The sequence below is a fragment of the Megalobrama amblycephala genome, linkage group LG23 (genome assembly GCF_018812025.1).
Source record: "Megalobrama amblycephala isolate DHTTF-2021 linkage group LG23, ASM1881202v1, whole genome shotgun sequence".
NCBI lineage: Eukaryota > Metazoa > Chordata > Actinopteri > Cypriniformes > Xenocyprididae > Megalobrama > Megalobrama amblycephala.
The window spans coordinates 861303-879866 of record NC_063066.1 but is presented as its reverse complement, the minus strand read 5'-3'; the positions used below and the strand labels follow the sequence as shown (position 1 = coordinate 879866).

At 40.0% G+C, this 18564-nt stretch overlaps 1 protein-coding gene across 7 annotated transcripts in view; it reads left to right on the top strand.

The window, feature by feature from the left end:
* Positions 1 to 18564, top strand: part of limch1b (LIM and calponin homology domains 1b) — an 80000-nt gene that overhangs the window by 34413 nt on the left and 27023 nt on the right. For 6 of the 7 annotated variants that reach the window (XM_048176601.1, XM_048176602.1, XM_048176607.1 and 3 more), the window contains exons 4-8: positions 5107 to 5210; positions 10025 to 10055; positions 10331 to 10441; positions 12235 to 12433; positions 17746 to 17998. In XM_048176601.1, the coding sequence (XP_048032558.1) occupies positions 5107 to 5210; positions 10025 to 10055; positions 10331 to 10441; positions 12235 to 12433; positions 17746 to 17998 (698 nt within the window). Of the gene's footprint in view, positions 1 to 4745; positions 5030 to 5106; positions 5211 to 10024; positions 10056 to 10330; positions 10442 to 12234; positions 12434 to 17745; positions 17999 to 18564 lie in introns of those variants that run through there. The other variant, XM_048176609.1, reaches the window with a different exon arrangement.

The window sequence follows — 18564 nt, the reverse complement described above, 5'->3', positions numbered from 1 at the left end:
CGGTCTCCTCCCTTCATAACGTCTCTGGCAAGTGCATCTCAATAACTGGGGTGATTTTGTTGTCAAATCATAAATTAAATGGATTACAAAGAGTTCTGGGCAGATATTACTGTGGTTTCCCTTAATCTATTTATTGAAAGATTTTAGCTTTAAGGCAAATTACGCAACAGTGTGTGATTCTGACACAACATGAAGCGTTTCAAAACAAAATGCCAAAGCCTGAATTATTGCAATCATTGCATTTCCAGACAGAATCAAGTCTGTCATCTTCTGAAATAATGAATTGGTTGCAGGTCTTTTTGGCACTTGAAGTGCAAAGCAATTGTCAAGCGCAAATTGCACAAACATGCTGTTATCTGTTATCTCCCGCATCATAATAAAACAGCTCGACTCCTTCTTCCCTTTCCTGTTTTTTTTTTTTGCTAATGGGACTCCAGACTTACTGTTTCACAGTCTACGGTTATGGGGGTCTCAAGTCCGTTGTTTTGCATAAACTCCTGTAATACAGCCGTGTTTTAGTTCCTGAAGCACATACCTGGAATGTTTTCAAGATTTTGTCAGAGTTTATGTGAGGAACTTGAATAGATGGATGTTCTCAGCTCTTATCAAAATAGCCAGAGTTATGAATCATAATTAAAATGAATGGAGTACATAACTTCAAGAGATTTTCAAAGGTTCTGCCAAACATTTGAATCCTCTTAACGGTAAATTCAAACTTAAATCTCACGTTTATAGCAACCATATTATTTGCAGACATACTGTTGGAAACACAAATGAGCTGAAAAGTCATTTTAGATCTAAAACGTTTCCTAAAGAAGGTTCTAAAACACTATCCATTTCCTCCATCTGCTTCATCTGTCTGCTTCTCTCTCTGTTTCTCCAGCGCTGATGTTATGTCTGCTCACCAGTTCCTCTTTATGCAGGTGTCAGCACATTGTTTGCGTGTCGGCTGTTATTCTTGGCGGGAGGCCGTGTGGATGAAGGTGAAGGAAGATAGGGAGGAATTGTGTGCATGGGCTGCTGCTTCACACATGCAGAAGTCTGTTTTCTCCTCTGAATGACCAGATTCAGCTCTTCCAGCGCTGACAGGTGCAGAAACTCCAGTGCACGGTCATGCGTGTAATTATACATGTTGAAATGCTGGTGACTTTCAGCTCTGGCACCGTTACATGTGTTCAGTTGGACTCTGTTCATCATATTTCTGCCCTTCTGAAGGAACTGTAACGCTCCTGTAAAGCAGCTTTATATCTCGATTCCCAGTGTGCAGCAGAACGGATCAGTGGAAACATGTTTCTTGTACTTGGCGCATCTCCGTCTGGCATTACCGTCGTCTGGGTTTGGCTCATGCCAGCAGTAACAGTAATGCAGGAGGAGTGATTGACTGCCATTGTTTTTCTTGACTTTGGCTCGTCTCTTACTTCCAAAGAAGACTGGAAATATTAGCTATAGTTGAGTTGTTCTTTGGTGTTGTCAGTTCAATGTTTCACTGTCTATTTGAATATATCAGTGATGCAAGTAGCAATTCTCCTAGTTTCTCATAAACAAGGCTTTGCGGTATGCATATAAATCACATTACAGGAAGTTAGCAGGAAATGTATTGCTGAACTAATGCCCAAGAAGCAACTCCTGACATCTTCACATGAAACCACAATCAGTTATTTCATTTATTAACAACACAACTTTCAGCTTAAAGGGTTAGTTCACCCAAAAATGAAGTTTCGGTCATTAATTACTCACCCTCATGTCGTTCCACACCCGTAAGACCTTCGTTCATCTTCAGAACACAAATTAAGATATTTTTGATGAAATCCAAGAGACTCATCCATAGACAGCAATATAATCAACACTTTCAAGGTCCAGAAAGGTACTAAAGACATCGTTAAAACAGTCATGTGACTGCAGTGGATCAACCTTAATGTTATGAAGAGACGAGAATACTTTTTGTGTGCAAAAACAACAACTTTATTCAACAATCTCTTCTCTTCTGTCATTATCTTACACAGGTGATGCAGTGAAGCTTCCGTGTTTACGTCCGAATACCGGCTCAGTATTGGCCAAAGCTGATCATGTGATCAGCACGATGCATGCATGTGATAAGCTGACGCAGGAGCCGGCCAATAATGAGTCGGCGTTCTGATGATGAACCTGGAAGCGCTGGATGTAAACAACGCATGAGAATGACACAGAAGAGAAGAGATTGTTTTGTTTTTGCGCACAAAAAGTATTCTCGTCTCTTCATGACATTAAGGTTGAACCACTGCAGTCACATGACTGTTTTAACGATGCCTTTAGTACCTTGAAAGTGTTGATTATATTGCTGTCTATGGACAAGTCTCTCAGATTTCATCAAAAATATCTTAATTTGTGTTCTGAAGATGAACGAAGGTCTTACGGGTGTGGAACGACACGAGGGAGAGTAATTAATGACAGAAATTTACATTTTTGGGTGAACTAACCCTTTAACTATCATAATTTGTTGGAGAAATCTGATCAAGACTCGTTAAACATTATAGAACTGCCGTTAATGATGTCATCATGCAGGTGGTGGAGTAATAACTAATTAATCAGTTCAAGATCAGATTATTGCTGTAAATCATCTGAGGACTACTTTACTATTTAACGAAGCTGTCATATTGGGCTAATGATGCATTAATATATGAGACTGAACTTGTGTTTTTAAGTTAGTTTATATCATTTAAATTGGAATGATTTGTACAGTCAGTTTGATTATAGTTAGAAATGTGAGGCATTTAAACTGATGTTTTTAATGTTGTTCATGGTGTTTGGCTGCCGCACACCTTCCAGGATCAGGGTGAACAGGTTTATATCATTCCAGCAGGAGACAAAGTGGTATATTTGTCTAGAATCCGGCTGCAATGAGCTCTTCCAGGGAAGGATTAGTCTCTGGATTTGTTTATGAGTTCGAGAGGCTTTTCTTGGCTTGCTGATCGTCAGATATCTGGCTCTAATGTGATTCCTAGATCGCTAACGATGAGCGTGAGCAGCGGGTGTGAGTCGAGCAGGATCTGTGTTCGCTCATGAGTGTGTGTCAGTGTTTCTGTCTTTATTTTTCTTTGTTGGCCTTAGATTTCTTTGGAGAAGTGAAACATCTTCCAGTGCACTGAACTAACAGTGTATTCTGTTGAGGTCTAATGATGAACAGCTCTTCTGCGCAGTGAGCTCCTGGACAGCAGGGGGCAGTATTCTACTCTCAAAAATCAAAACCGCATGCATTTAGCAGAAGAACATTGTTTTGGTTGTGCTTTGGCTCCTTGCGGATGAATATGATTATCCTACTGCTCGTAAAACATTCACTACTAGTTTTAAGAGATATAATAGTTTAGAAGGAAGCTAAAGATGTTACTGTAGTTTTACCCATTCATAGATACGATATTATCTTGAGAATAAATTCATACCAATAATGATCTTCACAATAGATGATGCTTCACAGTGAACTCTGTTAGCTACATGTGACATTATCTGTTCAATAAAACACTTTCTCACCTGTTGAGTCATAAAAACACCATCATCTCCGCGTCGCGTCAAATCCCTCAGTTCTCGTCACCTCCTAAAGCCGATGTTGATTCTTGTTTTATTACGAGCTTCTCTTTTCGCCAGCAGACGCTCCTCTGTTCGGCAAAAACATGTTTTGGAAGAAGGATTAATGATGTATTGACTCATTATTTAAATTTAGCTATTTCTGTCATTAATTCCTCTCCCTCATGTCGTTCCACACCCGTAAAACCTTCATTCATCCTCAGAACACAAATTAAGATATTTTTGATGAAATCCAAGAGACTCGTCCATAGACAGCAATATAATCAACACTTTCAAGGTCCAGAAAGGAACTAAAGACATCGTTAAAACAGTCATGTGACTGCAGTGGTTCAGCCTTAATGTTATGAAGAGACGAGAATACTTTTTGTGCACAAAAACAAACGACTTTTAACTGCTGTGTAGTAACATTTTAATTAATCATTTGATATAGTGCGTTTATTGTGTGCATATGTGTTTACATTGTACTTATATATATAAAAAACACTTGCATGTAATCACAGCTTGATTCATTTCTGTACGTGCATCTGTAAGTACACTGTGGACCCTTAAACCTGTCCTAACTGTACCTGTATCTCCTCAATAACAGCACAGGTGTTTTACAGTACAACATCAACACAATAAACACACTGTACCAAATCATGTAAGTACATAGTAGTTAAAAACACCTAATATTAGGTGGGACTCAATATTTAATAAAAATAATATAGGCTATTAGTATTTGTATGTCCATCTTATGCTTTAATGTCAAAGTGATGAAGAAAACCTGATGATGTTCTTCAGCATGATCCATCTGTGCAAACAGTCACATGATCAATGCCACAAATTTGCTTATTTAATCAGTGACCTAGAAATAGTCCAGAATCTCAAATGTTTCTTTGTTTACAGGTTTAAATGAAAATCCCATATTTTCAAGGTGGTTTCAGACTTTTGGACCCACTGAATATTGCAAGACTTAAAATCTCAGTAAATAATTCAATCTTAGGGTTCAGCGGACAAAACCAGACTGAAGAGCGGCTCTGCTGCCGTGACAACATCGAAATGTTGCTCTCATGTGTGTGTGTGTGTGTGTGTGTGTGTGTGTGTTAATATTGTGTAGAAGGGTTCAGCTCTAGGGGCAGGGCTCTCTCTCTCTCTCTCTCTCTCTCTCTCTCTCACTCTCACATGGGCGTGAGATAAAACGTCGTGTCCCTCCAAAACAAGAGAGTGACAACAATCGCTAGGGACAGGAAACTGTGCCACCCTTCCAGGTCCGCTGGAGAGAAGCTGAAGGGAGGGTGAGCTGGGAACCGGAGGAGAGCGGATAACAGAGCTCAGGTTGCATTCTTCAACAAAAGACCAGAGTCACCTGAAAGAGAGAGAGAGAGAGAGAGACATTCCTGCACCTGAGGAGGAGCGCTGAACAGGAGAGAGAGAGAGGCGGAGGTGCCCAAAACCACTGGCGTCGCTTCGCCTCCCCTCCTGCTCTTTAACGGTGTGTGTGCAGTTACTCCTGGCGCTGCGTTCATGTGGGATCCGCTCACGTGTGTGTGTGTGTGTGTGTGTGTTTAGGATAATGTGGCGCTCTTCCTGAAGGGTTGTGAGGAGTTGGGTTTGAAGGGATCGCAGCTGTTTGATCCTGGAGATCTGCAGGACTCCTCCACACGCTCCAACAAGTAAGATCAACCACTCGTTACACTCTGAGTGTGTGTGTGTGTGTGTGTGTGTGTGTGTGCTTGTTTACTTAGAAACACTGGATCTTGCTAAGACGTTGCTATAATTTGCTATGTCGCAATATGTTATTTGGACAGTGGAGCTCGATAAAAATTCCCAGATATTTTGGTTTCTTGTCAAAACAAACTCATTAAAATTGATGGATGTATTATTAAGATTTTCTCACAAAATCTGGTCATTTTACTGTATAGATTTGCTTCTGTGAGTATTGTAGCTTATATATTTTTATAGATGTTTATTGGAATAAAATATTTTAAAATCTCATTTGTTTATTGTATAATTCTCATACAGACAGAAATGAGATTAAATAGAGAACAAAACCTCAGTTTGAACTGAAATATTTCTTTTTCATGAGCAGATGAATGTTATTGACACAGAATTAATGCGGTAAAATCATGAAGTGTTCAATATTGACTCATTTTTTGGTGGGAGGCATTATTGTTTGTTTTACAGCCATTGTCCACCCTTTCTCTGACCCTTAAAGAGATATTTCACATAAATATGAACATCAGTCATCATTTACTCACTCTCATGTTGTTCCAGAACAACTTCTTTCTCCTGTGAAACACAAACGCTCAGTGTTGTTTTTGGTCCAAACAGTTTTATAAAAACAGTTCTTCAAAATATCTTCATTTTTGGGCGAAAGAGCCCCGATCCCTCGTCTTGTTAAAAGTTCAGCCTCTGGTTTTGATCTTTCAGAAGGTTCTGCTCACTTCAGCTCTGTCTTATGAGTGTTTTCACGGGTTTACAGACTTTAATGGTAAAAACTAAATGATAGAAAGAACTAGTTGATCAAAATCAACATGATGCCAAAGTTACAGATGTAATAGATGTAAACAACTGAATGAAGATTTTTACAGTGTAGTCTGAAGTAAATATAATTATAGTGGTCGAACAATATATATTGCCATAGCTGATATATCAGCCTGTCACGACCTGCTCTGAAACACACGGTTGAGGATCCAAATGCAGTTGATTATTAAAGGGAAATCCAGTTTCGTCAATCCAAAGCGGGAGAGGTGAGAGTCAGAACCAGAGCAAACGGTACAAATAAACAAGAGCAGAAACCTCTCAGAGATCAGTGTGACACACACAAGACTTCGCAATGAATGAGGGAAAAAGACAAACACAAACGAGTGAATCACACACAGGTGGAAGTGATCAGACCTTCATGAGTCCAGCAGTGGCTTAAGCGAAGGAGACAGGAAGAGTGCCCTCTGGTGGAGATCATGGGCACTCCAGGTGGCGGATGAGACAAACCGCGATTTTGGATTTTTTAATATCAATATCGTTTTATACGTTTTTCTGTTTGGCTAACAAGTGTCGGTATTGGGACATTTATTTTGACGTATTTGTTTGTTTAACAGTGTTGTTTAATAAATTATTAGACAGAATTGTGAACTAAAGTAAACTGAACAGACTTCTATAGTTACCATCTTTAAATCATATATTGTGATATCATGTATATCATCGTTCATCTCTAAGATATCATCATCGGCCGTCAGGAAATCCATATCAGCCGAACTCTATATAATCACATTTATAACAACAGACGTCTGTGTTTGTCCAAATGGATAAACATGTAGTCTCTCCATGACTTCTTTAACTGGCTTACAAACTTGTTCTGCTTTTGTTTGGTAATTTTTCTCATGGCCACAGCAGATATTAGACAGAGGCGTGTTTGTCCAGTGCAGCGTCTCGTCTCGGATGTCCCGCTCCGTTCAGGAGTGTGTAGTTTCTGCTCCGTGAGGATCAGCCGTCAGGCATGAGGAGGCGTTTCTGAGACTGAAACTACTGTAAATCACAGAGATCGTCTTGCTTACAGGACTGGTTTGGTCAAACTGAATGAACAAGAGAGATTGAATTACATTCCTCCTCTCTCTCTGTTAGTGTGTGTGTGTGTGTGTGTGTGAGACACAAATGTGTATAATGACATGGGTATTACAAGGAGAGGTGACTTATGAGGACATTACTCCATGTCCCCACTTTTCAAAAGGCTTATAAATCACACAGAATGAGTCTTTGTGAGAAAGTAAAATATACGGTTTTTACAGTATAAAAACCCACAATTCACAAAAACAAACCTGTGTGTGTGTGTGTGTGTGGGTCACAGTGCTTCTGAATTACTCAAGTGTCTAAATGTCGTCAGATTGTTGTTTTAGTCTGAAGCTCCAGACAGAAAAACACAGTTTTTATTTCTTGCATTATCACACTGTTGCCACAATACTTCACAAACACTGCTTAAACACAGTGATGCACAATATGTCAATGACCATTTCACCTATTTATTTTTTCTTTAAGTTGTTAAATTGTTAAAATAATAAATTATCTTTTTTTTTCTTTTTCTTTTTGACAAGCAAGTTTAAATCTTTCATGAAGTTGACTGATGTCCAGTTGCTGTCTATCAGTGTGAATCGCTTTAGTTTAGGCTGATATTATATTGAAGCCTATAGTTTCAGTGCTTAATTAATTAGGGCCTCAAAAGTGCTGAAACTCGATTGTAATTGTTTAATTTTCCAAGGATCATCATTCTCCCCTAAAAGTGATCGGACCAAAGCGTGAGTCGTAGAGACTTGAACTCTGAGGGCTGGTAGCGCTCACACCGCCCTACAGCGTCACCAGACTCGCACCGACCGGCCTGACGGGGGCGCTACAGCGGTCAAAAGTACGAAATGACTCATAACTCCTGAAGGTGTAGGCTCAAGTGTCTGATATCTTTGGCTCAAGATGGCGTGTCTCAGATTTGATCGTCGCCCGGTGAAATTTGTAGGCATTTTGGATTTTTTTGAAAAACGTACTTTTGCGAACTAGTCCTAGGTTTTTGGCTCAATTGGAACTAAACTAGTGTAGAGAGATTGTCTGGAGTCTGATTGTTAGTAATTATCAAAAAAAAAAATTAAATTTCGATTCTCGGTCCCTAACGGCCGGCATAACGTTTGAAGTGGGCGGGGCCACTTTTACTAAAATAGCTATAACTCGTGAACAGAATGAGATATTTTCACCAAACTTGGCACACGTATGTAAGAGCTCATTCCGTGGTCACATGGAAAATGATGTGGCGACTGATCACCTGGTGGCGCTATAACAGGAAAAAACTTAAAAAATAGCTATAACTACACAACTCTAATTCTGATTGGCTTGAAAAATGGCATGCGGTGTCTTCGTCCGAGGTGTAATGATTATCTATGAGGACATTAATGTGTCTGAAAAAACTTGTCCGCCATCAGCCAATTAAGTTTGAGCAGCTATCAGACGAGGTTAACGGAGGCCGATCGGAACGAAACTCGCTGGGCCTGTTTGACTCACAACCCTAGAGGCCTGTGAGAAATTCAAAAGAAATCGGCCACCGGGGGGCGCCTTCGCGTTTTTCACGTGCGGAAAGGATTGTGTATCATATGATTTTTCACACACGCCCATGATAATCATACCTCATGGTAGAACTCCTCATTCTGAGCAACTTTGCCTCTAGGACCGCCGCTGTCCATCGAATCGTTCGTTAAATATTGGAGATTGTTTCAAAAACCATCTTTGATGAATTGGTCCTAGGTTTTCGGCTCAACCTCAATTAAACCACTGCGGCACAATTCTCAGGACTCTCCAGGTCAATAGCTATCAAAAAAATGTTGAACGTTGGCTTGTGGATAGCTATAGCAGGGTCATTTAGAAAATTGGCATGGCCAAGTCTACCCAAAAGCCCGTCGTTCTCAAACGAAAACTCAGAACTTCACATCATTAGGGGATCTCACGCATCACATGATTATAATGAAGCATTCAAAGGCTTATGGAGATTGACCCATAGGTGGGGCTATAACTGTTACAAAGGTGAAAAAAAGCTTTAAAAACCATGTATTTCCTGAACCCTGATAATGTCTGCTCACAACTATATTTTAATTTTAATTATTTTAACATCTATTATTTTTATTATTACAATTTTATTGTTTTGTGATATATTATTTTAAAAGTTTTAAAAGTATTTTAAAAGTTTAAAAGTTTCAGTTTTCAGTTAATTTGCTTGAAAAAAGTTTAATGAAAATGTATGTCATTAATGATTAGCGATTATGTAACTATAATTTCCATAATATTAAAATAAAGCAAGGCACTCGAGGTCATTACGACACCCTTTAGCCTCAACTCTCAATGTACTTTAACCTCAAGAGCCTTACTGCTGACCTGAACGAGTTTCTTCTGCAGATCTACACGTGTCTGTCTGTCACACACCTGTACTGCACCTCTCTCTCTCTCTCTCTCTCTCTCTCTCTCTCTCATCACTCTTTCCACTGGATCGTGATGAATATGAGATGAGCGCAGAACTGAAGTATGCAGATACTCTGCTTGTTGATGGAAACAATGAAGTCTTTATGACAGATGAAGGCAGAGAGATGGACAGAAGGTGCTATCAGAAGAATGATCTAATACTGTTGGAATTACAGGAGGAACACTTAGAAAAACAGAAACCTGCTGCTTCATCTAGACATCTCTCTCTCTCTCTGTTTTTCAATCTTTATAGCCGTTATATTAGAGAACAGAAATGCCAGCAGTGTGTTGGTCAGAGATTCGGTGTTTATATTTTTACCGTGTTTCATCAAGCCAGCGTTTTCCTCGCCAGTCGAAACACATTCCTGGACGCTTTGGAAGTTGCGGATGTTGAATGTGTGAAAGAGAGACTGTTGAAAGATCATGTGTTTCTGTCTTACCTGCTTTATTTGGTTTGATTGATTGATCGATCTGAACATGTTTCTCATTCTCTGTCTCTCAGGAGTCCAGACAACAACAAGAAGTTAAAACATGTGAGTAAAGTCTGCAGTGACAGTAAAGACATTTATAATGTTACAAGAGATTCTATTTCAGATAAATGCTGTTCTTCTATTCATCAAAGAGCATTCTGGCAGTTTCTATTAATTTGTAGTCAGATGTTATTCATCGTGAGCTTTACATGAGATCAGTAACGCAGTCCTTCATGACTGAAGACAGTTTGTGATGTTGTTTAGTTTGGCTCATGAGGAGTTTCAGTGTGAGGATCATGAGACACACTGAGGGATCATGTCTGACTGTGTTCCTTCAGGTTCTGATCACTATCTACTGGCTGGGTCGAGCAGCCAATAGCAGCGCTTCTTACAACGGGCCCACGCTGGACCTGCGGGAGTTTGAGGGACTGCTGTCACAGATGAGAAAGGTACAGACACCTCCAAACACTGATGAATGTCAGCAGATGTGTTAGTTTGTCATGAATCCTCAAATCAAGAGAGCAGAGTCTGAGGGTGGGACTCTTTTGACTTGGATTACTTACTCCCACCAGGATTTCATGGGACTTTTCCTGAGTTTTGCATCCCAGAAATGATATTTGTGGCATTTTGTGTTGTTTTGTAGTGGGATGAGCAACAGTAAGGGTACAGTTACCTGTAAATATGTGTAATTATTACTGAAAAAATATGTGTTTGATACCAGTACTCACACACTGTCACTAATTACATACTGTACATGTGAAATGCATTTGACAGTTTATTATATTTCTGTCTATTGCTTTTGCAAATTTTACAGCTGAAGTAAATGCACATATAAAATGAAGAGAAATGCACTGGTGAAATCAGCCACTATCAAATATTCACGTTTATCAGTTTAATACAGGCTTTTCAAACTGGGGTCCGGTGATTTTAATATTTAAATATTTTTCAAATAATATTGTACACATATTTACAATATTTATTTATTTTTCACAATATTAACTGGGTCTTTATACATGGCAATTTAGAACTGCCTTTTATTTTGTCTAATGTTTAGTTAACATTTTTTTGCGGAAAATATGACAAAAATGCGAGCTGATTCAAGCAGTGCTCAGATTGGTTGATTTTGCATGAATTTTTGTGATGGTCAGATCAGAATCAGTCATTTTCCATGGGCACTCTCATTTCCTTCAGAAAAGCTAAACATTGAGTATAAAGCAGTTTTGCATGATTTGGGCCGGATTGTGAGCGTCTTGAGAAAAACACTCCACCTCTGTCCATCACTCTTGAGCTCATTGTTGGAAGAGGCCGTCTCAGATCTCCAGGGGACACAATGATCTCACACGGACGTCAATCTGTTGTTTTGTGCAGCAGACAAACTTTAAAAATCCACCTGATATGGGCTTCGAGATTTTTTCTAGAACGGTGTAGAACAAAGACTTTATCACACAGCAGCTAATGTGACACAGCCGGTGATGTCACCGGACTGCCATGTGTTTTTCCATCATGTGTCCTTTGCATGAAAAGCGTTTCCCCATCTGGTCAGATCCAGGACTGTTCTGGGTTCGGTCGCAGCGCTGCAGGGCTCTGATGAAAGGCTGGTTTGTGTTTGGGTGACACAGCAGAGCGACTGAAAGAGCTGACGTCAGCTGAGCTCTGCTGCTTTAATCAGAGCCTGCCAATCACAGCAGGACGCTTATATAAACCTCACTTCCTCTTCCAGTGCACCCTCACACCTCATCCATCCTGGAGAAACCAGGGCTGCATCCGAAATCACAAACTCTCTTCAGTAGGTACTTATTTTGAAAAAGTAATTAATTCATGACAGCTTAAAAAATGTTTTCTACTGTATATATGAATGTAATCTGGATGTGCTACATCCGCCGTGTGACCTAAAGTGTCTATCATATGCACAGAATCTCACCGGAAGGTCTGTAGGTACTGTGAATTCAGACATACTTCTTCTGTCATATACTGTTTTTCGCCTACTATATAGTAGGGAAGTATGTGATTTCAGATGCAGCCCTGCTCACTTCATGTGTTTTTACTGATCTGGTTTGGTGAAACTGTTCTGTTTACACTCGTCCACACATAACTGGTGAGTTAGTGTGTGGAAATAAATGAGAATGAATGTTTAAACCAATTATTTGTTTAAAAATGTTCTCAGTTGAAACACACTCGTAGTCTCTGAACCTGTGCTGTGTGTGTGTGTGTGTGTGTGTGTGTGTGTGTGTGTGTGTGTCAGGAAGCAGAGGAGTGGGACAGCCCGCAGCGCAGCATCAGGGACAGCGGTTATATCGACTGCTGTGAGTCCGAGCGCAGCGACTCTCTCTCCCCGCCGAGACACACGCGAGACGACTCCTTCGACAGCCTGGACTCCATCGGCTCACGTTCCCGTCAAACCCCCTCGCCCGACGGCCTGCTCGCCCGCGGCTACAGCGATGGTAAGACTCATGCTAACATCACAAATGGGCTTTGATATATTAAATGGGCTCAAATTTGACAACCAATATACATTTTGTTTATCACTCACTCATAACCTCACTAAATTAAAGAGGTTCATGAGCAAAGGGTCCAGATTTTGCTGGTTATCATGGTCCAGTTATCCTTAGATGCTGTAACCACAAACATCTTTCTCCATTGATGGACATTACAAACTAGATTTACATGCCCATGTTTGGAGGGCTCTTAAAAATAGTAAATGGTTTTGTCATCAGCCAATTATTTGTTGTCACATGGCATTTATGGTCAGGTGTTCGACTGAACTGAGCTTTCATGAGCAAAGATGGCAGACTTCAAATCCATGACACAAAAACAATTCACTCATGCTGCTGTTGTCTTGTTGACTGTTATCTGTAACTCCAGTCAGATTATTAGGCATTGCAATAGTTTTTATAAAAACATAATTATAAGCGAGCTAGACTGAAGATGGATAAACTCACTCGAAGATTACAGCCAGCCAGTTATTAGCGTAACACACAAAAATGCTATTTATGCATGATAAAATTGAGCTGCGTGTGCAACTGATGTCATATCAGAACAGGGGGTGTGGCTTCTGGCAGTGCTCCGCCCATGAGGAGGGGCCAAGTCTGAATGATGTGTTGAGTTACTGAAGACTGGTGAAAAGTAAACTCTACTCAAAACAAATGTAATGTCTTATTCACATGTGCGATTGACCGAGGCTGATACAGCACATCACACAGATGTGACATCATGCGGGTTTGATCCCTGTGGTTTCAGTGTTTCTGTTGATCAGGGTGTCGTCGTCATGGTTACAGACTTATTAGGGCCTTTCCTAATAAAATGAAAAAAGGGATCGAGGTTCAAGACCCAACACTGAACCAAAATACAATTCAAAAGTTTCATTTTCTCACTCGACACAAACCATGTTTATCCATTCTGCAAATTAACCCACATTTAATGTAGTCTGGCTCCCGATTTCTGACCTCATGTTACTCTGCTCATGGTTCATGTCCACGTTGTCAAGCTTCTGCAGTGACACAGTTCTGTACAGTTGAGATTAACTGGATGTAAAGCCTTTGACATAAACAACAAAAGATATAGAAAGGGTTTTTCTGTTTACGTTTTTATCTTAACTACTGTATGCACAACTAAAGTGGTTCGTTGAATTGTATTATTTGCATATCAGGACAGACGTTCAGCACAGCTCTGGGAGTTTATCCTTCATACACAAACACACATGCAAATCAACACACACACACCCTCGCAACATTAATGTTTTAAACATCCTCATATAATCGGAGTCTATTGCACCCTTGGGTTTAAGTTTTAAACACTTAAATCAAACTTGGCCCAGCCTGAGAATAAACACATGAAAACACAAACGCATTTCTCCAGTCATATCCTTTATTTCATCTAGTGACCAAGACACAGTTTTCCACAGATCCAGCTCTGTCCCTAGAGCTCCTAGAAAAGCAAATTCAGTTTTAGATTTAGATTGTACTATTCCAGAGAAACTGGGAGAGAGAGTCAGACTTGGGTTTGAAGCAGACTTCAAGGTCGAGGTGCAAAGACAGAAGAGAGACCAAACTCATCGGTCAGATCAGTAATAATTCAGTAAAGATGATTGACAGGTACAGACGGATCAGAGCAGGGAGCGCAGCGATAACCCCCTCAGGGTAAACATAATATATATCACAGATGTCATTGTAAAAACATAATTCAAGAGAAATGACAGTCTGATTCAAAGAGGATATCAGAAGGCAAGTCCTGACTGGACGACAGGTGGAGCTGGGGATGGAGGAGGGTAATCGGCTCCTGAGCAGCGATAGATCTGCTGATAATACTGAATGGACCCCTTATATGGGGATGCTGGGATAGGTGTCGTATTGCTATAGGTAGACGTGGATCAGCTGATGCGATCTTGACTGACGCGACCTGCCAGAACTGACGCTTAATATCTTAAAGATCAAGTTTGTCATTTCTGTGCAAGCAAAAATAACAATTTTAGGGCATAGTATGGCCAACTATCTCATGATCTAATACATGATATAATGCACATTTCAGGATTCAATTGTGTTGTCATGCGCCTCATCTTCCACTGCTCAGTAAAACAGATCCCGCCGATAGTTAAGCCAGTGGTGTGAGTTTGAGCTTACTCAGTCTCTGCACATAAAACTGGGATAAGAGAAAGTACTTAAACATCAAAAATTGGTTTAACATATGTGGAAGAGCTCAGACGAGTCTCACAGTATGCATTCGCTACTATTTTTTCCCTGTGGCACTGTTAAATGTCACTTGTTTGGTCTGCATACATTGTTTTCTCTGTTAGCGTGACATTAAATACATGTGCCTCATGCTGTAATACTGAGCTTGTGTCGTTCTTTTAAGCGTAAGAGGTTACATTACTGACTGTCTGCAGTTCTTCTTTAGACAAAGCATATGCGTGAAGAGCATTTTTGCATATGTTGACTTTTCAAGTATTTACCAAACAAGATCTATAAATGGTTCTGGAGGATATTTATGTGAGGGTTTGAAGTACACATGGAGACGAAATTATAACTTGCCCATATATAAAGGTATTTTATAATGTCACTCTTCTCATAAGTTGATTTCAGCAGAATATACCAAGAGCTGTTAATGTTTTAATTAGACTTCTATAAAAACTTTACAAGTTTTGTTAACAGCATGTACATAGCATGTAAATAAGGCCTTCTGGACAAAATACTCTATTTGGCAGACAATTTTTCAGTTGAAATGGGTTTGAAGTGTCAGCTGTGGAAAGTGTGGCTGTTTTCACACTTGGTCTGAACCAGAGTTTGATGGCGCTGGAGTTCACACACAGTATCAGTGAGATATGGTTCACTTTTTATATTTATATTTTTAGTTTTATTTTTTTAATTTTAGCTAGTCATTTTGTTTTGTTTTTTTATGTATTGTCCAGTTTTTATCAATTTTTATTTCAGTTTTAGTTATTTTAGTGCATGAAGTTAAACTAAATCAAAAATCAGAAATGTTAGTAGTCCAATAGAAGCTTTCTCATAAAGAGACTCTTGAAATATAATGTTTACCCAAAACATAGATGACCGCCTGACCCTCTGCTCTCCTGCTCCACCATCAGACTACATTTGCCCAAACAGTAATTAGATGACCATTGAGTAGTGTAGACTGATGCTGAAAGTCTTTTGCTGTCTCATAATCAAATATTTCTCATCAAATTCTATCAATACCAAGTTAAGTGAGCTGTTCTATCAGCATTGGTTTTAAAGCTGCTCTGTACTGCTCTACACTTTATATTAGACTTTTAGGAGAAACATCTGAGACAAAACTGTTGGAAAAACCTCATGCCTGTGAAACATTTACTTTCGCTGCAGTACCATCATGTGTCAGACTGTTGCCGTCTCACTAGCCGTACAGTATTTGTTTATTGCTGATGTCAAGAGTTGTGTGATGTGACATGCAGCATCAATCATCATCGTGACTGGTGTGTGTTTAACGCTGAGCCGCAGAAGCTGTCGGACAGACAGGGTGACATGTGCAGAGCAGCTTGCCTGGGAATGTGGGCGCAGATGGAAGGTGAGGAGGAGAGTTACAGTGGAAGGTCAATGTTGATCCAGGTGCTCCTGAAAACAGCCTTGAACTCTGGCAAATCAGCTCCATGAAGGGCTTTGAGACTATAATCTCCTCAAATATAAGGTCCTCAAAATATTCTGGATCAGTCCTCTCAAACGCAGCCACAGGCTAAAGTGGTTTTAAATGGCTGTTTGTTCATGCTCCAGAGTGCTTGAGATAATGTTTTGAGTGGCAGACACTGGACTGTCATCAAGTCCAGTCCAGATAATCCTCTTTTATTCATCTGCATTTTAAAAGCCTCAAAGGAACCAAAACCAAACAATTTGCATTTCTCTTTTCCTTCTGTAAAAAATGTTCTCTGATTTGCCCCTGTCAGAGCGTCTGCTTCTACTGTAAGTTCAGTTTCCACTTTTCTATTTCAACCACTGAAATCTCCAGCAATATACACTGATCAGTCACAACATTAAATCTACCAGCCTAATATCGTGAAGGTCCACCTCATGCTGCCAAAACAGCTCTGACCCATTAAGGCATGGACTCTACAAGACCTCTGGACATGTCCTGTAGTTTCTGGCACCAAGACATTAGCAGCAGATCCTTTAAGACCTTCAAGTTGTGAGGTGGGATCTCCATGGATCGGATCTGTTAGTCCAGCACATCCCACATATGCTCAATTGGATTGAGATCTGGGGAATTTGGAGGTCAGGGCAACTCCTTGAGCTCTTCATCATGTTCCTCAAACCATTCCTGAACTATGTGTGCAGGGCTTCGGTAAATTACAGCGACGGAGATATGAGCTGTGTGTCTTCTGAAGGTTAAGGTTTAGGATTAGATGTTTACACGACATGAGCAAAACTCTTCAATCCCGTGACAGATCGCTGTAGCAGCTCAGTTCAAGTTTAAACCGATCAACTCTTCCTAGTTATTGCATGAAATAAACATGAATGAACATCAGAAGGTATGTTGTTTCAACCACAGAAAGACATCAGTACACCATTTTTCAAGTTCAAATCCACCGATGTTAATCTACTAAGTCTCCTGTCTGGTTTGTTTGTCGGACAAAATGGCGGATTCTGCGTTATGATTTTTGGTGAATTAAGGTGGACTAGACTGTAATACAAATATGTTTTGACAAAGTTGTCCTTTGGGGACATAATTTGGTAATAAATTGCAATATATCGCAGAATATATTTAGAATCACAATAATATTGTATTGTGACATAAGTTTTGTGATATCATATCATGGGGCCTCTGGTGATTCCCACCCCTAGTAATAATGCGATTATGGTTACTACAATTATGAGCTCAACCGCATTAGTTTAACTGAAGCATTTTCTTTACATGACGTAAAGCAATACTAATACATGTTGCCAAAATCCCTTTATAATTGCATTATGAAGGTGAATGTAAAAGTAGTCACTGACATGGTCAAAGTAAATTAATTAAATGTCACTGTTTCAATGATTTCGGCCCTCCAAAACCATTTCGGCTAAAACCGAAAAATGTATTTAGATTTGAATATTTTCAGATGGCTAAATTTCGATGCATCACTGGTAAATCTAAAGCAGTTTTTCTCCTCGAAGATGGACCCAGCGGGGTTTGAATCTACAACATTTCAGTTAAGAGCTGAGATCTTTAACCCCTTCACCCCAATACAGTTATAACAGCAGATGATTGTGACACTGCCACACTTCATTAATTCACACCGATTGTCCCTCTGCAGGCCGTGGCAGCGACTCGGAGTGCGACACCCCCCAGAGGAAGATGCCGGACGTGCGCAAGGACGACATGCTGGTGCGGCGAACTTCCTACAGCGAGCCGCGGACCGCCGTTCCTTTCAACCAGTACCTGCCCAACAAGGCTAACCAGAGCTCATACATGCCCGCACCAGTGCGCCGCCCGCGGTCAGACCGAGACGACAGCTGCAAAAGCTGGAGTGACACAACCTCACCTGTTGGAGGAGAGAGGCCTTTCAGGTAAATCTCATCTGCGACTCTGGTGTGTTGAGACAGAGATTGAGTTATTATTTAGTAGTGTTGTTTTCATTTGGAGTACAGTGGATACAATGATTTGCTACTGAAATAAACTTTCTGTCTGAGCTTCAAGAATTTTTGAGAACTTTCCAGCTGACATCTGTAAAGAGTAAAGGGGAGTAACTGCTACACTCAAGACGCGACTCCTTTAGTGTCAGTAGGTCAAAGGTCAGGCATTTGGTTAGATATAAATACCAGTTCTTAGAACAACAATTCTTTCTTACCATTGAAATTAGTGATGTTGTGTGAAAACTCCCTGCACCAAAATCCCAACCCTCTGGGTTTTTATAGATAATAAAATAAACAAACAAATAAATAAATTAAGCAACCTTCATTTTCCCCGTTTCAGCTGCCAAGATATTTATGGTAACTGTCTTCTCTCTAGACTCTACCACTGTTTGCCAAACTCCACAAAGATCCTTTTAAAAACCAGCTGAAAAGCTCCTGTATCCTCATAAGACAGGATAAAAACTTCATTTGTAAGTCAGTGGCAAAATTATGGCAGCTTA